The sequence below is a fragment of the Panicum virgatum genome, chromosome 9K, assembly GCF_016808335.1.
Source record: "Panicum virgatum strain AP13 chromosome 9K, P.virgatum_v5, whole genome shotgun sequence".
In the NCBI taxonomy this organism is placed as follows: Eukaryota; Viridiplantae; Streptophyta; class Magnoliopsida; order Poales; family Poaceae; genus Panicum; species Panicum virgatum.
Genome location: NC_053144.1, coordinates 23,686,096 through 23,709,977, shown reverse-complemented (window position 1 = coordinate 23,709,977; position 23,882 = coordinate 23,686,096). Strand labels below are relative to the sequence as shown.

Sequence of the window (23,882 nt, the reverse complement as noted above, 5' to 3'; positions counted from 1 at the left end):
AGACGAAATAAAAAACACATTGCGACTGCTGTCTATAAATGGCGAGACGAATCTAATGAACCTAATTAGGCTGTAATTAGATGCTAAATTGCTACAGTAATGCTACATTAAATAACCTTTAATGACGAATTAATTAGGCTCATTAGATTCGTCTCGCGATTTACAGACGAGTTCTGTAATTATTTTTGTGATTAGTCTATTAGTACTTCAAATATAAAAAAATGTCTTTTCAAAAACTTTAACGCACAACTAAACACGACCTTGTTAAAAAATTCCAAAAGTTTTCCGACTGACTGGATTGCGCAGGAAGGAGCCGAGCCGAGGAGGAGCCGAGGAGGCAGGGAATACAGAGGGACTGTGTCACTGGCAGGTGAACCTGATGGTTGTAGAGCCCACCAGTCAGCCACTGAGTCCATCTGCAGAGGAGACTCCTCCGGCAGGGAGAGGGGGATATCATCATCAGCGGTTGAGTGAAGAAACATTCTTTTATTCCAGCGCTTTTCGCCTCCCCCCACTTTCCCCACAAACAAAACCCCCTTCCCCGCCCTCAGTGAGGATCACCTTTTCCATCACGCACGCCCTAAAAATATTTTCAAAACCTAGGCCATTCCCTTCCGGCGACCGCGACACCGCCGGCCGTTCGCTCCCTCCCCACCCCGGCCCCGCGCCGCCGAATTCTCCGCCCGCCGCTCTCCCGGTCCGGCGGGGCGGAGATCCGCCCGGGCCCTGGTTGGCCTCTTCGCTCGCTGGTGTGGTTATTAATCCGTGGTTCGGTTGGTTCGCTGTTGCTTTTTCTGTTCGTCTTCCTTTTGGGGCGCGCGGGGGATCGTGGTTGGTTGGAGCCGTGGGGCTTCGTCGTTTCTCAACTGGGGGCGCGGGAGTGCGGGTGCGGTTTGCTTTGCGAGGACTTTGGGGCTCAGATTGAACTGAGCAAGTGTGGAACCCCCATCCCCGCGTCGAGTCCTCCGCGCTGGTTTTGGGTTTTTGTGTTGGTTGGGTACGGCGCGACTTTCAGCGGCGGAGTGATTCCATCGTTCCCTTGTCGTGTGGGTTTTGCTTGGTCCTCCGAAATGTTCAGTTCTTCTGGGTGGGCAGGCTAACCTTCGGCAGTGCATTGCCTCTCCTTTTGAGAGAAAAAAAAGGAGAAACGATTTGCATCAGTACAAACATTTCTGTAGTCCAGCAATGTTGTTCTTCCTGACGAAGGAGATGGTAGAATGTTCATTTTATACAACTTCAACCAAATTAGGCGTTTGCTATGTTGGAAAATAGTAAAAAACCGGACCTGTTGAGGGTAATGCTGCACTATCACGAGTATTCAGACATTTACGAGTTTGACTAGCTAGCATACAAAGACTACGGCTGAACTTGCGGGGTAGTATAATTTGTAGTTACCACGTCATGCTATCCGTTTGCTCACTTGGTTTCCTATCATCGTTCTTGAGAATTATGCTAATGTGCTGTGATAAGACAGTACTTCTGGAAGGCATGCCATTTGTTGTAATGCTGTTCTGCAGTTTAGGCCAGTACATGTTCTAGGTTGCTTTTATATTCGGCATCGAAGTTAATCGAATGGGAATATGATTTAATTCATCTAGGTAACAGGTATTTGTGTTTCAGTATGTTAAATTCAGCAGTAAACAGTGTCCTGATTCATTAACACTTCAGTGAAACCTACAATTGTGTTAATTTCTGTTGTCGACATACCATTTTTTTTGCTGTTATTTTTATTATTTGGTACCTGTGCAAATACACATTAATGTTTTGCTTATTCATTTGTTTTACTTTTGTATTATATTTTGTTTGCAGTAAAATAGATCATGTACGCCAAGATGGAATGAGATATGTTTATGTAGAAGTAAATAGTATAATAAAGCTATGAATAAGGATGGGATACTATCAGATGACGAGTTGAAAAAGATGGAATCTGTTCAACCAAATGGACAACATGGAGATGTTGATATAATAATTATTGACTCCCAAAATGATGAAAATAAAGCTGGAGCAAAAACTAACATAAGAGACGATCTATTTAAGGAGCATAAGGAGCCTGTTTGCAGAACAGTGGACAATAATGTGAATGATGAAGAAACATCCATTACTGATGACGATTCAGAGGCTGACTCATATGAATTCTTTCTCCGCGAATCAGATAATGAACAAGCTTCAGCATCTGAGGTAGACACTGAGGTTTGTGAATCTAATAAACCATTTCAATATCTAGGGTGGCCTACTTAAGTTCTGTAAGTTCTGTTTGTATTAATATCAGATACTTTCAATAGAGGTAACAATACTATGTAATTAGTATTTAGTGAGCATTGAGAAATGTTGCAACTTGACATGGAATTTTTGGGGACTCTTATTAGCCATAATTATTTTGTTTTATTGTTTTCTGATATTCTGTTCTATATCATTGATACCTTTTGTATGTTAGTAAGACTTCCTATAAACTACAATGTAGATTCCTTTAACAGTTTAAAAATTTGATGGACTAAAATTTAGCATCTTTATTTTGAAGTTAAATAGTATTCTGTAACTCCCCCTCTCTGTGTTTTATTTTTCAAATTTGATTTTCTAACAGGTACCTCTAACTGAGGAAGAAGTTGAAGAATTGGTTTATGAATTTCTTGAAGTTGAGAGCAAAGTAATCATTTCTGTTTTACACGTACGTTTCTTTTACTTTATTTTTTTTTCATTTCATTGATTGCGTTTGTGGCAACTCTTAGGCGGCGGAAGCGCAAGAATCACTTGAAAAGGAGTCAATGGACAAAATTGAAACTGAAGTAAGATTGGAATTATCCGAGAGGCTTCAAGGAGATGAGGTTTTAAGCATGTTCAGATTTATTTTTTAATTCATAATCCTTAATTGTTAACTTTCTATGCACTGATATATTTCTTTAATACAAGTAGTTAGAATCAGCTGTGTCAACTGAGATGGAGCAATTCCAGATGCAATGGGAAAATGAACTTGATGATCTGGAGACACGTAGTTCTATTCTGCTGGTAATGTTTTTCCCTGAATAGGATAGTGTTCTGGTGTGTCCATGCTACAATATTACTTACTTGAGTTACTTCCATCTGTATGCGCTGTCCAAGATGTACGCATTTCCTAAATTCTTGTACAGTATAAATGCACACTAACATTTAGTGCTGAACCTAAGTGACCTGTCTTTCTATGAAGAATAATGTCACTTGCATTTCTGGTATCTTTGGAGTTGTTTTGTACTTATTCTGTTGGAGGATTCGGTTTACTGCTCACAAAGAAAATGGCAGCCCTTTTTTTCTGTACTGGTTCTGTATTAGACTATAAGGCTGGTTATATCAAATTGATGCATATTATTTTTATTCCCACGTCGATTGGTATGGTTTTTTTTATTTCTGTTGGAAAATTATTTTTAAAAATCCGACATTATGCATTTGACTGAAGATAAATTCACATTTGTTTGCAATGCAGGAACAACTTGATGCTGCTGGAGTTGAACTTCCCAAACTCTATAAGTCAATCGAAAGTCAAGTTCCAGATGTTTGTGAAACTGAAGCATGGAAGAGGAGGGCCCATTGGGCTGGATCTCAAGTGCCTGAAGAAGCTAACCTATCCATTAAAAAGGCTGATGAATACCTCCAGTCTTGCAGACCTGCAAGGAGGTAATCTTGGGGCTAAAATTTGATTTTTTTCTGTGTTTATTTTATGAATCTCAGCTTTACTCTACCTGCTTGAATCAGAAAACACGGGAGGTTACTGGAGGAAGGTGCTAGCGGCTTTCTTGCTGGAAAAGTTCCTGTTGAGGATGGTGATTCTATTGAGAAAAGTTGGAGTTCATTCAATGAACTTATTAAATCTAGGGAGAATGTTGAAAATACTTTTGGTAGGAGTAACTGGGCATCGGTTTATCTTGCAAGTACCCCCAAGGAAGCTGCTGCATTAGGTCTCCAGTTTCCTGGAGTTGACGAGGTGCCACTTCAACTCATTGTTCTCTGATTTTGTGATGTCCCCATTATACTATTTATTATCCTAATCCATGGAATTCTTGAAATTTATCCTAAAAAGAGTTTTCTGGATTGCAAACTTAAGTGCTTTTTTCCCGCAATGTTAGGACCAAGCGGCTGGTCAAGACTAGGACAAAGAGCATACAACTTTTATTTTTGTAGTGAATACTGTCTATTGTATTGGGAATTCTCATACACACAATGCCTACCGATCCTGTTTAACATTGACCAATTTTAGTTTTTCAATCTTTAGTAGAGTGTCACCGTGGTGTCCGTAGAGTCATGTATTTCATCTTTCACAATAACATGTACAGTAAAAATATTATTACTGAAAGATATACTGTGATGAGCTGGAAGTGTTTGCGAATTTTATTAGGCCATTTGAGCTATATTATGTACAGCAACTATTATTAATGTCTTTTTTTTTCTCTTTACATTCTTTGTCAATATAAAAACAAATAAATAGAGAATGATTTTCGGTCAATCTTTATAAACCATTATACTTTTAGATAACTGACATGTCGTGTATAATGGCTCTTCCTTTCTAAATCTTCATTATTATTAGGTGGAGGAGATAGCTGAAGTTGACGGTGTTTTTGATAATATAAAAGGTGTAGATGAAGTAGAGCTTTCTGAGGAACAGAGAAGGAAATACAGAAAGGTCAGCTTAGACTACTAAACTAGCTCTACTAATTAGTTAAAACTGCAAACATGCCACTGGTTTTGCTCTATGTACCTATTGTTAATTTCAGCCTGTGGACCTGCTGCTGCTGCTGCTGCTTTGAGCTTGTGTATGCCTTATTTCCACTCCAGCTTCTCACATTGTTTCTTATTCCAGTATAGGGTTTACTGTTTGTGGATGTAAAGTGTGGTCTAATAGTTTCTTCTTAGTTTCATCCTTGGTTTTCACACCGTTGGGAGGCATGTCAATGTTTTTGGGCAGGTTGCAGTGACATCAGCAGATTATTTATAAACCTGTAATCAGCATCATCTATCAGGTCTCAGCAAATAATGTAGAAAATGATAGGAAAGATTCATTAGCACTCTTACTACACACTCGTCTAGTTTAGCTATCAGCAACAAGCTCTCTTGTTTGGGACTGCTTGACCCACAAAATCAGAGATTCAGAGTGTATAGGCCCTTCTTGAAGTGCAGCCAGTCAGCCACCCATGTTATGTTTTCTTACTGGTTGCACTAGCAAATTTGGGCGAGCTTGCTGGTAGTGGTAACACCACTGTAACCCAACTGCAGAATTTACTATCACTACTTCTAATTTAGCTGCTGTGTTTGTAGTAGCACGGGATAGGTTTTTAATAGGGGTTTCCTTGGTGTATTTCCTTAATTAATGGGAAACTAAGTTATATCATTAATGTAGGTGAAGGAAGAGGATGATGCAAAAATAATGAATTGCCTGCAGCGTCGTTCGAAAGGAAAAAGGGTGAGAGGCACTAAGGTACTTATTTAAAGATAAATAGTTTTGTATTTAAAGTCTACTAATATGTTATAAATACACATAGATGATTGGTCTGTGAATCTGTGATTTGTCAGTAAATTTCTTATATCTAATCCAGCCTTTCCTGTTTTGCAGGAGAACCTCGGTAAAGTCTCATCATGCCATGAGAAGCCTCCTCCATCAGAAAATGTTATTTTGGGTGTGGAAAGTGACCTTCCTTCATCTAAGAAGCTTAAAATTGATGAAAACAAAGTTTCTATTGAGACATTGAAGCGTACATGTGAAGATAATGATGAGCTTTTTCAGAAGAGATCGGAAACTGTGATAATAGAAAGTGATGATGAGATGCAGATAGATAGCAAGCCAGCTTTACAAAATGATAGGGAATGTGGCTCAGCAAGAGTTGAAAAGGTGGTTGATATCATTGATCTTGATCTATTCCCATCACAAAGCCCTAAGCTCAGTGATAAAAGTTTCCCTAAAGCTTTCAAATGTACTATTTGCACTGAAATGTTGAATGCCTCTGACGTGCATCGCCACCCAGTACTGGATGTTACTGTTTGTGGACCATGCAGATTTCTTGTGATAGAGAAGAATCGTCTTGAGGTGAATGCTTACCTTCTTTAATGTAGATAGTTTTGAACTTTTAGACAGAATCAGGTCTGACTTCTGATGTCTTGAACTAGATGTTAATAAATTCTCAGAGGTGCTGTTTGCATTTGCGCAGGATCCTGTATCTGGTGGTTATTGCACTTGGTGTGCACAAAGCGAACTACTTCAAAGTTGTAGTTCTTGTAAGCTGCTTTTCTGTACAAATTGTTTGTTAAAGAATTTAGGTGAAGAATGCTCATCAGAAGCTAAAGCCACTGGTTGGCAGTGTTGCTGCTGTATGCCCAGTCAACTGGAAATTTTAATTTCTGAATGTGACAAGGCCCTCAGTGGTGTTGAATCTTCTGATTCAGAGACCAGCGACCCAGAGCTTTCTGGACCGGAAAACAACGGTCCTGTTAGGTATGATCTTTTCTGCTAATTTATTTAGTGTACCAAAGCTGAGCTTCTGGTCATTCCTTAAACCATTTATCAGCAAGCGAAGAATGAAGAAGAGGATTAGAAGAATTATGGATGATACAGAACTTGGGGAGGAAACTAAGCGCAAAATTGCAATGGAGAAGGTTTGCGGTCTTTCAGTCTTGTATTTTTATTTTATATATATTGTTGTCTGAAGCAGAATCTAGGCTGTAACTTTATCATTGTTTTGAAGGCAAGGCAAGACCATTTGAAGTCCATGCAAGAGCAATCTGCCAGCAAATTAAGGAATGCGAATACTTCCTTCAGAGTCCCATTGGAAGTCTCTTTAGAGGATGCTGGGGATGGGCATATAGTCAACCTTGCCAGGGAGGAAGATGAGGAACCTGTTAGAATTCCAAGCAGCATGTCTTCTAAACTGAAGCCTCATCAGGTCTGCATGGTCAAAAATTCCTCTCTTGCTTATTCTTCTTGGTAATTAAATCAAATTAATAGGACTCTGAGATGAAAATTGCTAAGTTATAATGTGTTTGCATGTTGAATCATTCAAAAAGGAATCCTGAACACATGATGACTTAATGAGGGGGATTCAATTGCTTGTCAAGTGCTATGCTGTTACTCTTGCACCAACAATAACTACCAGTACTGGAGCCCATATCTGAATCTGACTGAATATACGATATTGCAGGTAGAAGGAATAAGGTTTATGTGGGAAAATATTATTCAATCTGTTAAAAAGGTGAAGTCTGGGGATAAAGGTCTTGGCTGCATTTTGGCGCATAATATGGGCCTAGGGAAAACCTTTCAGGTCTGTGTTGTCTTAAACATATATTTTCCTAATAGTTATCCATTTGTTGTATGCTACAACTACATGTTCATATGGCAATCAATTATATGCTGGAGCTAGACCGTGCATGTCAATCAATCACCTTCAATTTTTATACTTGTATACTGGTGGGCTTGTTGGTTCTTATATTTGTAAGGTTACTGTATGGTGACTTTTATTTTGCATGCTTCACTTCCATTACATGACATAATGGGAGTTACATTCTTATCTTTGTTCATTTGCACCTTGCAGGTTATTACATTCCTCTACACTGTTATGAAATGTGCTCAATTGGGATTGCGCACAGCACTTATTGTTACCCCTGTTAATGTTCTTCATAACTGGAGGAAAGAGTTTAGCAGATGGCGTCCAGCAGAACTGAAGCCTCTTCATGTTTTTATGTTGGAAGATGTTGCGAGGTGAGGATAAATTTCTTGTTTTGTTAAATTATGTTATACACGCAGTTAAAGTTTTAACTAGAGCCTTTTTGTGCCATTAATGAGTATGGACGTGCACTTTTTCTTAATGAAAAAGTAGTGTCACGGGCTAGGGATGGATGAGAGTTGGTTGGAGGAACGTTGCGAAGATTGTATTCAAAGGAGGTAGGCGGCCGTGGCCCTAGACCTCGTCGGCGCGCCGGAGCTATGGTTGAAGCTCACGGCGCGGCAAGGAGGCAGGAACCCAGGCCAATGTTCAGATACAATCTTAGATGCCAAAACTAATCCCAGGTCATGACTTATATTATGCCAAGCCGGGTAACAGACTCCAAAACAATCTAACCGAACCAATCTAATCTAAACCAACTAGGACTCTTCTTGTTGCCTTGCGTCACCTCTTGCTAGTTCTCGTCTGTTGCCTTGCGCCGCCTCTTGTACGTGAGTCCGACTATGACAGTAGGGTGGGGCGCGGGAGCTCTTCTGAATGTATGTCACATTTATATTAAAAATGCATGTTTGTACAAATGTATGTTGCATTGGAGATGGCGTGTCTACAAGATGAAACTTTAACCACTAGCCTCTTATTTTTACTTTCACTATATATTTTCCTTCAGCAGCCAAAGTTTGAAGAATCTGTTAGAAGAATGTATTTCGGTTAGGCCCTTTGGGCTTTCTTGGCTGCAGCCGCATAGGCCCATTGGCCTTGTGCTCAGCTAGGGTTTTGTAGATGATTGATTAGCAAGGATCTCCTATTTTGATGCCTTCTATAAACCAACCCTTGGACCTCCTTGCCCATATATATTGTTAGAGCGCCCCACCTAGCCAACCCGACCATAAAACCCAGGTGTTATAGTGGGAGGGGTGGGGGCCTTTATCCTTGGTCCAACATTCCCCCTACGGCGTGCGAGCCCGGCTTAGCCCGCAGCAGGTTATAGTGCCCGGCGTAGCCCGCAGCAGGTCTCAGCACACGAGAGACGCAGGGGAAATCGTGCAGCGGAAATGCGTGGCCGGGAGGGATCGAACCCAGGACCTCAGCTCTGATACCATGTTAGAGCGCCCCACCTAGCCAACCCGACCATAAAACCCAGGTGTTATAGTGGGAGGGGTGGGGGCCTTTATCCTTGGTCCAACATATATGTAACCCATGCTATGCATCTCATAATCAATCTACTATTTCTGAGTCGTATCTCTTTCAGTTTCCTGCACCCTGTCCAAAGCAACGTATGTAATACATATGCTTAGTTAGGAAAGAAGATAAATCATGCAATTCAAACAATAGTACAATACATGACGTCAAAACAGCTATCATGAGTAGTACAACTCAACTGCAAACATTCTATGAAAGCTGCTTAAGTCCTGTAAAAACTTATGCAACCTGCTGCAGCTCTACCTGACAATTTGGTCTATATTCTAATTCTAGCTAGAACCTCAAGGTCCATGTTTGACAATTTTTTGTTATATTGGGAATCTTGGAACTTTGAAGGTTGTTTGATATACTATATACACTTAATGCTTGTATTGGGTTCATTTGATCATGAATTCGATAGGGTCATTCCCAGGATTTCATTCTGATTGCTTTTCTTGAATTTGTGGGCAACACTTATCAAAGAAGAAAGCTCATCTAAGTTTTGCTTAAATGTTCTTTTATTTTATTGGCTTGTAACAATCTTACTGGGTCAAATGGTTCTATGAACATTAGCATGATTATGGATCAAGCCTCAAGTTCAACCAAGGTTTATTGGCCTTCTCTATATTGCATTATTCTGGCATTTTTTTCATTGCATTGCATGATTCCATTATTTATGTATGGCGCCATGCGTTTTCTCCCTCTGGTTACATCAGATTATGGTTTTACTATTATTATGAATTTTGTGATGTGATGGTTCCCATGATAATCTTTATCTACTACGTAGGATGGAAGACTCCCTCTGACCTTTGTTTTTGCAGGGTTAAAAGACCAGATTTACTAACCAAATGGCGAGTAAAAGGCGGAGTGCTTCTCATCGGATATTCATCGTTTAGGAACTTATCCCTTGGAAAGCATGTGAAGGACAAAAATATTGCAAACGAAATTACTTATGCTTTGCAGGTGACATACCATGTTTCTTGCTATTGTTTGTCATTGTTCCAAGCTCTTATGTTGCTGTTAGATGGTTTTTTCTGGCTATGCTCTGAGGTTTCAAATAATGTCATGCTTTTATGGTAATATGGCATGCATTACAATATAGTATGTTTTCTCCCAACTTTATTACAAGTTACCTGTGGGATTTTGACACTGTTCATTGTACTACCAGTGTGGACCAGACATTCTTGTATGTGATGAAGCACATATGATAAAGAATCGGAGGGCTGACATTACACTGGCTCTGAAACAAGTAAGGACGCAGAGAAGAATTGCATTAACTGGATCTCCATTGCAGAATAATTTGATGGAATATTATTGTGTAAGAAGCAGTGCATCCCTACTGTTTTGTTTGCTTATTCATCCAATTACTGACATTATCATGATGTTATACTAGTGGTTTGGCAATGAATTTGGTTTAATCTTGTGAGCAGATGGTTGATTTTGTCAGGGAAGGCTTTCTTGGGAGTAGCCATGAATTTCGAAACAGGTAAATGAATGCTCTACTATACATGCACTGTAATGTTATTGAAATTTGGAATAATAAGTCATGTATTATCAGGTTCCAGAACCCCATTGAAAATGGGCAACACACGAATTCAACATCAGACGATGTAAAGATCATGAACAAACGATCACACATTTTGTTTGAACAACTGAAAGGTTTTGTCCAGCGGATGAGCATGAATGTTGTGAAGAATGATCTACCACCTAAGAAGGTTTTTGTTATTACTGTAAAGCTATCTCAGCTGCAGAGGAAGCTATACAGAAGATTCTTGGATGTTCATGGTTTCTCAAGTAGTGGTTATTCAGAAAAATCTCACAGTTCCTTCTTTGCCAAGTACCAAACATTAGCCCAGGTATGATTACCCTGCATCGTTTGTGTTGGTGTATATTGAGCCCATGTATAGGAAATATAGATCCCACCCTTCTAGGTTTTGGAGGAATAGAATCCATTATTCTCTCCTACATAGTATCATAGGTTTCTTCTCCTCCCATGGCAGCCGCCGCCGCCGCCGCCGCCCCTTCCTTCCCTCTCCTCCTCCTCGCAGCGTGGATCCCGGCTGCCGCTTCCGCCTCTGCCCTTGGCGCCGCCGCGCTGTCCTTCCCTCCCCTCCCCAATCTCCCTGCCCCAGGCGCGCCGGCCGCGCGGGCCCAGGGCGGCGCAGGCGCTGCCGCCGCAGCCGCCCAGTCCCCTGGCGCTGTGCTGGCCACCAGCGCCGCTCAGACCCAGGGTGCAGGCGTACACGCCGCCCCTGCTGGCTGCCCCACGGCGCCCTGCCACCCCTGCTGCTCCCCTGCAGCTTGCTGGGCCCCCGTCACCGCCCGATCCGCTGCCGCCCAGCCCAGGGAGTAGCTGCTGGCTGCCCTACGGTGCCCTGCCGCCCCAGCTACTCCCCTGCAGTTGGCTGGGCCCCCGTCGCCGCCCGATCCGCCGCCCAGGGCGGGCAGGGCGCGGGCGTGGCACCTGCCCCCGACGGCGCCCCCCTGCAGCAGGCGTCGACGCTCCTGGACGCCCCCCAGGGCGCCGCCGCTGCCCCTGCCGCAGCCTGGCGTGCCCTGCGACGCGAGCTCGACGCGCTTGCTGCTATTGAGCAGACCGTTGCGGTTCGTTGCACGAGTCCAGAGTTTACGGATGCCGCGGCTGCCCCGCCCGCGACCTCCCTGCTCTGGGGGTACCGTGGCTGCCCCCGCCCGCGACCTCCCCGCGTCCGGTGGCGGTCGAGCGCCCGCCCGCGACCTCCCCTGCTCTGGGGTGCCGTGGCTGCCCCTGCCCGCGACCTCCCATGCTCTGGGAACCCCCGTCGCGCCCAGGGACCCCGCGCGGGCCGCTGCCTCCCTCGTCGCCGCGCAGGCCGTCGCGCCCAGGGACCCCGCGCAGGCCGCCGCCCTGGGCGCGTGGCTGCCCTTGGGCGCCGCCGCCACCCCGTCCGCCGGATCCACCTTACCCGGAGCCCCTGGCGCCGCCCCTGCTGCCAGACTTCCCGTGCACGCGCCCGCGCCCGACCCCCTCCTTGGTGCTCTTCTCACCGGCCAGACCGGGGGTGGGGGAGGCCGAGGGCGTCGGCGGCGGATGGGACGTGGTGGTGCTCAGGGCACTCCGGACCCGACTCCGGCTCCCACTCCTGCTACTGGTCCTGGAGGTACGCCCTGGCCATCCTTCTGCGCCCCATGGCCAGGGCGCATCCCGATGTGGCCGGTTCAGGGTCAGGGGGCCCTCGTCCTCAGCCCCAGCCGGCGGCCATGTTCGCCGCTTCTGCTCCTCTGTTCGCGCCGTTCTGGACCCCGCCCGCTCCACCCAGCCAGCAGCCGACCTGGCCTGGGGGGTGGGACCAGGCCGCACTGGCGCAGTCCTTCAGCGCCACGGGGCGGACGCCGCCGGTCAGCACTGAGTCGATCGCCGACTCGGGTGCCTCCTTCCACACCACCCCACATGCCGGTATCCTCTTCTTGTCCTTCCATCATGGTTGGTGACGGGTCTTGCCTTCCTGTCACCGCCGTGGGTTCTGCTTCTGGCTCTTTTCTTCCCAATGTCCTTGTGGCTCCTTAGATGGTTCATAACATTATTTTCATTCGTCAGTTTACAGCTGACAATTCTTGTTCCATCGAGTTTGATTCTTCTGGTCTCACTGTAAAGGATTCGGCCTCCCGGCATCCGCTACTTCGGTGTGACAGCACGGGGCCCCTTTACACCTTTCGCCTTCCTTCTTCCGCTGCACCACTCTCGCCTTCTTCTTCGCCCTGGCCGTCTTGGTTTGCCGCTTTTTCCGCGACGCCGTGTTCCTCCACCTGGCATCGCCGTTTTGGTCACCCTGGCCGCGACGTTCTGGCTCAACTCAGTCGTAGTACCGATGTCCCTGGTACTAGAGCTCCTGCTGAGCCCCTCTGCCATGCGTGCCAGCTTGGTCGTCATGTTCGGCTCCCTTTTTCTTCTTCTTCGCATGCGACGCATGCCTTTGATCTTGTTCACTGTGACTTGTGGACCTCTGCTGTACTCAGTCTTTCTGGCTATAAGTACTATCTGGTGGTGGTCGATGATTTCTCGCACTACTCTTGGACTTTTTCTTTGCGAGCCAAGTCTGAGACCTTCCCCACCCTCCTCCACTTCTTCGTCTGGGTGTCCACTTAGTTCGGCCTCACCGTTAAGGCCGTCCAGTGTGACAACGGGCGTGAGTTCGACAATTCCACCTCCCGTTCCTTCTTCCTCTCTTGGGGTGTTCAGCTGCGTATATCTTGTCCGTATACCTCACCCTAGAACGGCAAGGCTGAGCGGATGATTCGCACGACGAACGATGTCGTGCGCACCCTTCTGATCCAAGCCTCTCTGCCCCCGCGCTTCTGGGCTGAGAGCCTCCACACCGCCACCTACTTGCTTAACCGCCTTCCGTCCACTGGTTCTCCTGCTCCCACTCCACACCACGCTCTCTTCGGTACCCCTCCTCGCTACGACCACCTTCGGGTCTTCGGGTGTACGTGTTATCCTAACACCTCCGCCACTGCTCCTCACAAGCTGGCGCCCCGCTCGACTCGTGTGTTCCTTGGTTACTCCCCTGACCACAAAGTGTACCGATGACCACAAAGTGTACCGATGTTTTGACCTCACCTCTCGCCGCGTCCTGATCTCCCGACACGTTGTCTTTGACGAGTTGGATTTCCCCTACTCTACCTCCTCCACTCCTCCTGACCCTGAGCTGGAGTCTCTGTTTCCGACTGACCCGGTGGTTCAACCGAACCACCGTTACCTGTCTGTCCTTTTCCTGCAGGTTTTCCCGGCATACCGTCACCGCTTCCGGTGATCCCTGCTGTGCCGAGCGCGGCCCCGGTGCCCACGGTCGCGCCACGCGCGGCCCCCGGACCTTTGGTCGTGCCGCGCGCGGACCCGGTCTCCTGCTGCGCCACGCGCGGCCCCGGTGCCTCCCCTGCGCCTGCGCGGTACGCTCAGCCGGTGCAGGTGTACCGGCGTCGTTCGGCGCCGACAGCGGTGCCGCCTCCTGCTCCGGAGGCTCCAACGACGCCTATACCGGAGCCGTCGTCGCCGCCGCCTTCGGCTCCCTTTCGAGCCGAGCCGAGCCGGAGGTGTACCACCCGCCAGTCATCTATCGGGATCCTCGGCATATCCATCCTATGGTGACTCGGCGGATGGCGTCTCAGGCCGCGACTCTCTCCGTCACCGAGAGAGAGCCGCGGGTCTCTCTGGGACCCTCCTCTGTCCGCGACGCCTTGGCGGATCCCCACTGGCGTCACGCGATGGAAGAGGAGTACGCGGCTCTTCTTGCCAACCAGACGTGGGACCTCGTGCCGCGTTTGTCTGATTGCAATGTGGTGACTGGCAAGTGGATCTGGACGCATAAGTGTCGGGCTGATTGCATACTGGAGCGCTACAAGGCTCGCTGGGTTCTCCGGGGTTCACTCAGCGGCCTGGTGTGGACTATGATGAGACCTTCAGTCCAGTCGTGAAGCCCGCTACGGTGCGCACGGTCCTCTCGCTTGCGCTCTCGCGCTTTTGGTCTGTGCACCAGCTGGACGTGAAGAATGCGTTTCTTCACGACACTCTGTCAGAGACTGTCTACTGCTCTCAGTCAGCGGGATTTGTGGACTCGAGTCGTCCGGATATAGTCTGCCGGCTCAACAAGTCTCTCTATGGTCTGAAGCAGGCTCCTCGGGCTTGGTACTCTCGGTTCGCGACGTTCTTGCTGACATTGGGGTTCACCGAGGCCAAATCTGACACGTCTCTTTTCATCTACCGCCGTGGAGATGAGACTGCCTATCTGCTGCTCTATGTCGATGACATTGTGCTCACCGCCTCCAGTCAGCGATTGCTTCAGTGTGTCATCTCCTCTCTGCAGTAGGAGTTTGCTATGAAGGATCTGGGTCAGCTCCACTTCTTGGGCGTCACTGTTGAGCCTCGCCTGTCTGGTCTTCTCCTTCACCAGCGGCAGTTCGCACTTGATATTCTGGAGCGGGCTGGGATGACTGATTCCAAGCCCTGCTTCACTCCTGTCGACACTCAGGCGAAGCTGTCTGCTGATCTGGGTGATCCGGTGGCTGATCCTACTGCTTACCGGAGTCTGGCCGGCGCTTTGCACTACCTCACCTTCACCAGGCCGGACCTCACCTACACGGTTCAGCAGGTCTGTCTCCATATGCATGATCCCCGGGAGTCACACCTTGCTGCGTTGAAGCGTCTCCTCCGGTACGTCCGTGGCACTGTGGACCTCGGCTTGGTGCTTCACCGCTCGTCCTCTGCTGAGCTGGTTGTCTACACCGACGCTGACTGGGCTGGCTGTCCGGACACTCGTCGCTCCACTTCCGGCTACGCCGTCTTCCTAGGCGGCAACCTGGTCTCCTAGTCGTCCAAGCGGCAGTCGGTTGTCTCCCGCTCCAGTGCCGAGGCGGAGTACCGTGCTGTCGCTAACGGCGTAGCGGAGGCGTCCTGGCTCTGACAGCTCTTGGCAGAGCTCCACAGTCCGCTCGCCAAGAGCACGCTCGTCTACTGCGACAACATCAGCGCCGTGTATCTCTCCACCAACCCCATCCAGCATCAGCGGACGAAGCACGTGGAGATTAACTTGCACTTCGTGCGCGACAGTGTCGCAATCGGCGATGTTCGGGTACTCCATGTCCCGACCACCTCCTAGTTTGCTGACATCTTCACCAAGGGACTACCCTCCTCGACTTTCTCGGAGTTTCGCTCCAGCCTCAACGTAGCAGGTGGCTAGTTGTGGCTGCGGGGGGTATTTGCCATTTGTACTTTCTTCTTGTCCAGTCTTGAACACCGCTGCATCGGTAGTTCAGACTGCGGGAGGGTGTTGGTGTATATTGAGCCCATGTATAGAGGCCCATCTAGAGGCCCATGTATAGGAATTATATATCCCACCCTTCTAGGGTTTAGAGGAATATAATCTATTATTCTCTCCTACACTTTGTGCTGTTTCTTGGATAAAATCAAGGTGGAATTGCTGTCTACTCCCTCCATTCCAAATTATAGGTCATTTGACTTTTTGACACCAAGTTTGACCACTTGTCTTATTAAATTTTTTTGCAAATATAGTCAAATTTAAGTCATCCTTGAAGAACTTGTATTGATAAAGCAAGCCACAACAAAAGAAGTGATATTTTGCATAAATTTTTGAATAAGAAGAGTGGTCTAACTTGGTGTCAAAAAAGTCAAACTACCTATAATTTGTAACGGAGGGAGTAGTTGTTTTCACTTGAGTGGAGCTGTAGCATCATAGTTGCTTGTGCTTTATGGTTTCCTTAAGGTATCAATCTATAACATAATACCAACTACAGCTGATCTCATAATTGTAGATGAGTACAGGGAGAGATCAATAATTCTTTTTAGAAAGAACATTTTTATGTCGGCACTATTCCCATCCATAGCATATTAATTTTTATTTTTTTTGTCAAATTAACCTCGACCATTATAATTTGGATCCATCGTACCTAACTGTTGGAGGAACTTTCTTTTTCTATAATTGATGTGATAATTTCTAGCCCTTGAGGTTAAAAGTGGAGGCTCCTTTTTCTTTACCAATTACCAAGACAATTCCACTATGTTGAAATGTAGGTATGGAATCATCCAGGGCTCCTCCAGATGGCTAAAGAACAGAGAGGAAATTTGCGTCGCGAGGATGCCGTTGAGAACTTTATGATGGATGAGAGTTCAAGTGATGATAATACTGAAACATACTTGCCTAATGGAGGTAATTTATTATATCCCTGTTTTTATCATACTCACAAGAGTTTGGCCAATCTGCAAAAAGTACTTTGTGTTATCATTTGAACTTTTGAAGCCCCTATGACAGACACCTGCTCTAAACTTTGTTATAATTTTCACAGAGAAGCAGAAGGATAGAGCTGATCAGCAGTCCAAAAAAAGCAACTTTATGAATGAGGTACTTAACTTTATCAAACTCAAAATATTTGAAACTTCCATTCTATAGTACTCCAAGGGACTTAATGCACAGTTTTTCTATTGTAGCTAGCTGTGCACTAGACATCTTTCTGGTTTCTATGTATGTGCCATAATGGGTGATTAATAACTTAATCCCATAAATACTTAGGCGGTGGAATACTTTGTACGACACACTAAGCGTTTGGTCTGATTACGCCTTTTCTTTTTTATTGTAGGAAAGTAACTGGTGGGAGGACCTTCTAGATGAGAATACTTATATGGAGGCAGATTACAGTGGCAAAATGATTTTGCTCCTTGATATCCTGTCAAAAAGTTCTGAATTGGGTGACAAAGTATTGGTGTTTAGCCAGAGCTTGACCACTCTGGATTTAGTGGAGTTTTATCTGTCAAAATTGCAAATCAAAGGAAAAGAAGGCAAACATTGGAAGCGAGGGAAGGATTGGTATAGGTATGATTCCACAGTTGATTTTGTTTTCTACACAAGTACATTGCAGTTGCTGGTGTTGTAGTTTCTCAAGTATCTGTTTTCTTTTGGTTCTTATACTTTGTGTCTACATGCTCATGAGTAGGGGGTGGTAAAGGGCTTACAAATTTAGCCTAGAAACCATAAGGATTTGGCTCAAAAAGGGCTGGGCTCATATTTTATATATTTTTGAGGTAAATATGATTAAGGGATGAGTTGAATTTTGAGGGGGCATTAGGGCCATGATCGATTACCACCCTTACTCTACTGCTTCAACAAGATCCTTGAGCTAAGGCTTTGTATGCAACTACTTCCATGGCCTTCCAACATTATGATGTTTGTTCCTGTAAACTCAAAATATAGGTCTTAGGGAAAAGCCCATTGGGAATTGGACTGTGATTCTGGAAAGTGGTATTTCTTTCCAATTCATGTGGGAATGAAACCATTGTGAAACCTGAAAGATCTGCAATTTGGTTAGCTCTGGGGTGCTTGGAACTATTAATCTATCATTATAAATAATGTAGAAAACATAAATGCAGCAAAAGGACTTCAAGTAGGGACTAAGAAATCTGCAATCGTGTCATACTCCTTAAACCAAAAGCATCTTTATTTTTATCTTAGCTCTTCTAGGTATTCCAGTGTTCTGGTCAGTGAGTATGCCTTTTATATGATTCCAGACATTGTCATGTTCCTTTTTCCTAGGGCAAACTGTCATCTCTTTGGAATATTCAGTAGTTCTAGCATGACAGTATAATCTTTTAGTGCAATCATGGGCATAACAAAAGGCTTGGATACAATCATTGTTGATATGTATTTCTGCAAAGACTTTTTATTCTTGGAATTTATTTTTTTACTAGAGTTGTTTATCATCATTATGACTGGCAGATTTTGCAAATATCATATATCTGTATCATGCTGAACAGGCTTGATGGGAGCACTCCGTCTTCTGATCGACAGAATCTTGTGGAGATGTTTAACGACCCTGAAAATGCAAGAGTAAAATGCACGTTGATATCAACTCGTGCTGGATCCCTAGGCATTAACCTTCATGCTGCAAATCGAGTGGTTCTTCTGGATGGATCCTGGAATCCAACACATGATCTGCAAGCCATTTATCGTGTTTGGAGGCAAGAACTCGTCACCTGAGTTGCACTTACATGCGATTATTTATGTATCCAGTGTGAATATTCTTTCCAGGTATGGCCAGACCAAACCTGTATATGCTTACCGCCTAATGGCACATCGAACAATGGAAGAGAAAATATATAAGCGGCAGGTAATTTTGTATTTTTCTTCTTCTGGTCTGGAGTTCTCATTTTGAATTATCCAAGCTATTCTCTTGTACCTGGTGGATAAAGGTCCATCCTTGTTTGAAAAATTACTCATCTTAATTGAGTATTAATAGGTGACAAAAGAAGGCCTCGCGGCAAGGGTGGTGGATAGACAGCAAGTTTCAAGAACCATCTCCAAAGAAGAGATGTTGCATCTTTTTGAATTTGGTGAAGAGGAATTGATGGAACCGAATGAGAACGGTTCTACAACCGTGATTGAGAAGCCATCCACTTCCAACACTATTGAAACTTCCGAACCTGTACCTGTGGACAGGCTAATGCTGAACCTACTCAGCGAACAAACTCGGTAATGCTCATCCTATGACTTTCCTTCTGAATACTACTGATGGAATACCATGCTATATGTGCATAAATCCTAGAATTTTAGTTTTTTATCTAATCAGAAATGCCTTGTCTGTTTATTTCCTCACTCTATTGCCTTGCAGCTTATATACATATATTTTAACATGAATGTGCGCTCTCTGGTTTTGACTATGTAACTGTACTAAGCTGCTGCTTGTTGGGTAACATCTTTTTGGAATTTACAGGTGGATTGCAGGTTACCATGAACATGAAGCTCTCCTCCAAGAAAATGAAGAAGAAAGGCTTACAAAGGAGGAACAAGACATGGCCTTGTTAGAGTGGGAGGCTTTGAGGAATGCAGTACGTGATCCCGAGAGAAAATCAAACATGACTAAGGTTCTAACAGATCCCAACCTTGTGCGGCCAGTTAAGGCTGCTTCAAGAAGCCGGCAGCTGCAGCAACCTAAACTTAACTCAAACAACCAAAAGAAGTGCAACAACTTAACCCACTTGCTGACTCTAAGAAGCCATGGCACGAAAGCAGGGTGCAGGACTACCTGTGCTGAATGTGGCCAGGAGATTTGTTGGGAGACACTAAATAGAGATGGTAGATCGAGATGATGCTGGAAGGCCCAGGTCAATGTGGCATTTCAGAAACAGATTCATTTTGTTCTTTTGTAAATGCTAACTTCAGGTAGTGTGTATACATTGCGTATGCAGGATTACTAGCGTATAGAAGAAAAGTAAAAAAGAAACTAGCTTTTGTGGTCCACGTGGTAGAGCGCATCACGTGCAATTGAACTTCCACGCTCCTGATGAAATATAGTTTTGGCAACATACCGTTGTTGTGCACTTAATTCTCATTCTTAATTCATTCTCTACTTGTGTTCAGCAGTCTTCAACATTAATTGAGCCGAGCTGGCTGTCTAAATTTGTACATCATATTCCTCTCTGCTTAGCAATCTTCGGTTTCGTCTCAACCTGCTAGTGGGCTGAAGCCCAACTTGTACCCGCACCAATCCGTACTAGTGTTGTAAAAAAAATAAACCCACTCCAAACCAATCCGCTGACTAAAAAACAAATCCACCCCACCACTAGATTATATGATTTACCGATCCACTCCAAAACTATTGTTTGAACCCATTGTGAAACCCATGGCGTCCAGCTAGCGTCAGAACGGCATCCGCGCGTCCTGCAATTGACCCATAAAAATCTTTCCTTCTTTCTGATGTCGGCTAAGTTTTGTTTCTCCCCATTGTGGTCTCACAGAAACGTGAGCCCAAACAGTAGCAAACGGCTAAAGGCAGACAAAACAAATGCCATTCCCCAGATCTTTGATTGGCTTCATTTTGTGCTGACGATTTTACCATGCTCGACGATTTCATTTACATAAGCATGTTGAGCAACCCAGAGCTGTTTCTACATTATTGGCTATTACATAATTTACAAATACGCTGCTACGTTGGCATAAGCCACATATTATACATCACAGGAAATCCCAGACTGGAATGGTGTACTGGCCTTGATCCGTAGTCTGGTGCCCCAGTTGAGGGTTGCTGCTAAGGAACTGGAGTGATTGTATGTCTGGAGGTGGAGCCTGCAGCAAAAAAACATAAACCATGTGACTGTCAATTTAGCTTCTTAAGCAATTCTTACATGACCTGCATGTCAGAATACATGGTGCATCACCTAGTTACAATAGGTATTAATAAGTTCATGTCACGCTTTATGAATCTCAGTTATTGGAGTGACATACAAATAAAAATTACTCCATGGATGCAACTGGTTCTGTAGAGGAGAATGTGTGGACATCCGCTCGATGACCATTTATGGTCTTATACACTATCAATTGCTGATAAAACCAGCTAAATCTCTCAGTAATGACCTGGGGGATTTGAGGACCATTATGAAAGGGTGGTGGTTGCAGATGAGAAGGTTACCTGCCCAAATGGTGACATGCCTGGGAATCCCTGGAGAGAACCAAGACCAAACTGCTGAGCAACATACGGTGCCTACATACCAAACGCATCAACATATCAGCTCTTCAGTGTGTAGTAACTGCAACTGATGTAATCATCTACCTTCACGTCAGTTCATCAATTCATATTGAAAATGCATACAGGGTATAAATTTTACCTGCATTATATGGCTTGGTGCAAGAAATTGACTTGCTATAAAGATTTTGACTAGAAAGCACAAGATGCTAATGGATATTCAGCTCAACATTTATTTGTTAAAAGAAGACATTCAAATGTCAGCATGAAGTAGGTACCTGATTGGGTTTATCCATGCTGAATACCTTCTGAATGACAGCAAACTCTACATAAGGCAACTAAGTTAATTATGAGGGGAATAAAAGAGAATAAACACATTTGTTCTATTAGTCTAGAGCAGTCTTGAGAGCAATTCAAGGTTCAAATCATGTTCGAATAGGTGGGGCACGAAGAAATATACAGCATCCATACCTGCAATGCTCCAGCAAAAGAAGCTGCAATAAGAAGAGGCGCAACATAGCCCGTCTGGTTCATAGTAATGGAAAAAGAATAGTGAAGCTGCAATCAGATATTGCTCTACATGTTGCACACTTCAGTCCAACTGGTTCATAGTACTCTATGCAGTTACCTGAGACTAATGGAAAAAGAAAATTCTCAATTCATATAGAGTATATATTCAGTTGTGTATAGTACAGTATATTCAACAAATGTGCTATACTTATATGTAGCATGCTTACAAAATGTGGCATATTTTGCCCTGCACCGACCCCAACAGCTCCACTTAAGATCCCTACATCCAAAAAAGAGAGGAGCTTGCCTTAAGAACAACTTCTCATCTATGCAGATTTCAAATAAGAATTTGGTGACGATTGAAGGTAAAAGAAACAGTGGGTACCTTCATCGTCCTTATCCTTATCTTTATCTTGGACTATAGTGAGCCAATCTTTTGCACTAACTAAAGCCTCCAACATCTGTGGCGTTAGCGAGCCTCTTGTGTCCCCTAGAATCCTATTGCCACAACTAAAAGCCGATTCAGATGATACGGTGCTGAGTGGGATAGCAAGAAAGTCCCTAGCCATCTTTGATAAGACAGGAAACTGATCAGCACGAGCCTTCCACCAACCCAACACATCAAATCTTTTACTATCCTCGGCAGGATCCTCTTCCAAATATGTGTCAATCTCAGATTTTGGCCTACGAACAACTCGACGACGAGATTTGTAATCAGCAAATTCTTCTTCTAGTACCATTTTCCCAAGCACAGGTGAACCAACAGTCTGATCAGTCTGACAAAATAGACAGCTCCCTTTCAAAATTTGATGATGGTCCTTTCTTCCTAGATCAATTCAGTCTGGTAAATTTGCAGAACTATTTTTGGCCACTCCTTCTAGCTGTTTGAATAAGAAAATCAAAGTACTAATGGTGTTTGAGATTTTGGGACAGGTGGACATTGCATATGTACCATTCATCGACGGATTTCAGATATTTCATTAACTTATTTTAACAGGGTGTCCTGACACCAGAACAATGTACTGCAGAAACTGAACAAGATGGACGCATATATGCAGACAAAGCAGGACCCTGAAGTGCTGCTTGCTCTCACAAAGAAGAAGTTTGGGGTATGAATTAAATGAACAAGATGGACGCATAAGAAGTTTGGACCATAACCCTTCTCACACGAGCACCCAAATCGGAGGAACCACCACCAGCCATGGGCGGCGGCACCGGCCAAAAGTCCAAGATGGCCCGCGAGAGGAACGCCGAGAAGAATAAGGCGTCCAAGGGTACGTACACCCGCCCTACTACCAGATCCCCTCCCTTACGCTTCCTCCCATCCATCGATTCGTCTTGATGCCAGCTCGAGGCCAACAAGAAGGCCATGAACAACTAGAGGGAGGGCAGTACTCACCGGCGGAGGCGTGGCAGCGGCGAGAACCGGCGACCGCGAGGCGTGACGGAGGTGGCGGGAACCGGCGATGCGTGGCGACGGCGGCTCCGCGTCCACGAGCGTGGTGGCGGCCAGCGGGTGCTGGAAGGCGTGGCGGCGGCGACGGCCGATGGAGGCGTGGCTGCGGCAGGCCGGCGAGGCGTGGCGGCAGCGGGTCGGCGAGGCTTGCCGACGGCGACGGTGGCCGGTGGAGGCGTGGCGCCGGCGAGGCACCCGCGACCGCCTGGTGCCGTGGCGGCCGAGGGTGGTGGAGTCGCAGACTCGCAGGATAGGGTCTGGCCGTCCGGGGCAGGTCGCGGGATAGGGTTTACCGTGGATGTCTAACCGTTTCCAATTGATAGGCTCGATCTATTTAGAACCAAATCATTTAGGCCCAATTCAAATCAGGCCGAACTATTTATTTCAGCATCCAACTCAAACCAAATCAATTAATATGATGAGCCCATTTACAACCAACCAAAACAAGTCCAGAGCAAATCCAATCCACTAAAACCACTCTGGCCCAAACCATTTGCAGGTAACTTTTGTCAAAGCCACCTCTAATGCGGAGTCAGGTCCGTCACCGCATCACTTCGTCGAACTTATCAACCTCCTGATATTTCTAATTGTATGTAAAGATTACTTCCTCAGTTCTAAAATTGTAGTAGGTTGTTTTGATTCTTTTAAAGACATAATGTATATCTAGGTGTATATTAAATATTGCAATTGATCTTATATTTAAAATGGAGGGAGTAGAAATCATTGTTGGTAAACTACACATTAAAATCAACTCAGTTTGAAATAGTTACATATGTTTTTTGAAAAGCCAACAGTTACATATGTGATTGCGCCCTAAGGCCAGTCTCAAAAGCTAAAACTAGGTAATTGTGCCGGCTGAGTTTCATGGAATGAGACTTCTCTTATCCTATGAAATTTCTTTGTTCTCTTTACTCGCCATGTTAGTAAAATTGATGATATAGTGTAGAATTTGATATCGTAAATCTTTCCATGAAATTTTTATTGAGATTGGTCTAACCCTTTCATCGGTTCACCACCGCCATGCGCGTACAAGAAACACGTTTGCGGTTTGCCTT

The 23,882-nt window shown here is 45.1% G+C and overlaps 2 protein-coding genes across 6 annotated transcripts; one reads left to right on the top strand and one right to left on the bottom strand.

Moving 5' to 3' along the window:
• Positions 1-522: 522 nt before the first annotated feature.
• Positions 523-19,758, top strand: LOC120650870 (protein CHROMATIN REMODELING 20-like). Of its 4 annotated transcripts, none has more exons than XM_039928164.1 (26): positions 523-729; positions 1,810-2,178; positions 2,582-2,644; positions 2,727-2,822; positions 2,911-3,003; positions 3,455-3,645; positions 3,724-3,952; positions 4,553-4,648; positions 5,363-5,440; positions 5,576-6,046; positions 6,168-6,451; positions 6,525-6,612; positions 6,702-6,899; positions 7,155-7,274; positions 7,545-7,711; positions 9,677-9,818; positions 10,024-10,173; positions 10,286-10,341; positions 10,414-10,711; positions 16,423-16,558; positions 16,695-16,750; positions 16,986-17,218; positions 18,157-18,360; positions 18,431-18,509; positions 18,639-18,871; positions 19,113-19,704. In XM_039928164.1, exons 2-26 carry the CDS (start codon positions 1,879-1,881, stop codon positions 19,486-19,488), a joined length of 4,437 nt encoding a protein of 1,478 aa, XP_039784098.1. In that variant the 5' UTR covers positions 523-729; positions 1,810-1,878; the 3' UTR covers positions 19,489-19,704. The 4 variants fall into 4 exon arrangements, 3 of the variants coding, with proteins under 3 accessions (XP_039784098.1, XP_039784097.1, XP_039784096.1); XM_039928163.1 differs by having other exon boundaries at positions 535-749; positions 1,810-2,190; positions 19,113-19,536; XM_039928162.1 differs by having other exon boundaries at positions 553-729; positions 1,810-2,190; positions 19,113-19,758.
• A 426-nt stretch (positions 19,759-20,184) lies between these two features.
• On the bottom strand, positions 20,185-22,659 carry LOC120648601. Of its 2 annotated transcripts, XM_039925330.1 has the most exons (7): positions 21,757-22,659; positions 21,584-21,651; positions 21,490-21,495; positions 21,333-21,386; positions 21,140-21,186; positions 20,808-20,879; positions 20,185-20,464 (listed from the first exon to the last, which is right to left on the bottom strand). In XM_039925330.1, exons 1-7 carry the CDS (start codon positions 22,109-22,111, stop codon positions 20,347-20,349), a joined length of 720 nt encoding a protein of 239 aa, XP_039781264.1. In that variant the 5' UTR covers positions 22,112-22,659; the 3' UTR covers positions 20,185-20,346. The 2 variants fall into 2 exon arrangements, with proteins under 2 accessions (XP_039781264.1, XP_039781265.1); XM_039925331.1 differs by lacking the exon at positions 21,333-21,386 and having other exon boundaries at positions 21,757-22,657.
• Positions 22,660-23,882: the final 1,223 nt, after the last annotated feature.

What these genes read in the sequence shown, in the direction of transcription:
- LOC120650870 (XM_039928162.1), top strand. Translation starts at nt 1,879, where the DNA reads ATGAATAAGGATGGGATACTATCAGATGACGAGTTGAAAAAGATGGAA. An exon ending in AGCCATGAATTTCGAAACAG is followed by an intron (nt 10,342 to 10,413) that starts GTAAATGAATGC and finishes ATGTATTATCAG; the next exon opens with GTTCCAGAACCCCATTGAAA. An exon ending in AACATACTTGCCTAATGGAG is followed by an intron (nt 16,559 to 16,694) that starts GTAATTTATTAT and finishes TAATTTTCACAG; the next exon opens with AGAAGCAGAAGGATAGAGCT.
- LOC120648601 (XM_039925330.1), bottom strand. Translation starts at nt 22,111, where the DNA reads ATGGTACTAGAAGAAGAATTTGCTGATTACAAATCTCGTCGTCGAGTT. An exon ending in CTTTTGCTGGAGCATTGCAG is followed by an intron (nt 21,187 to 21,332) that starts GTATGGATGCTG and finishes TGCCTTATGTAG; the next exon opens with AGTTTGCTGTCATTCAGAAG. An exon ending in GCATGGATAAACCCAATCAG is followed by an intron (nt 20,880 to 21,139) that starts GTACCTACTTCA and finishes TTTGGTATGTAG; the next exon opens with GCACCGTATGTTGCTCAGCA.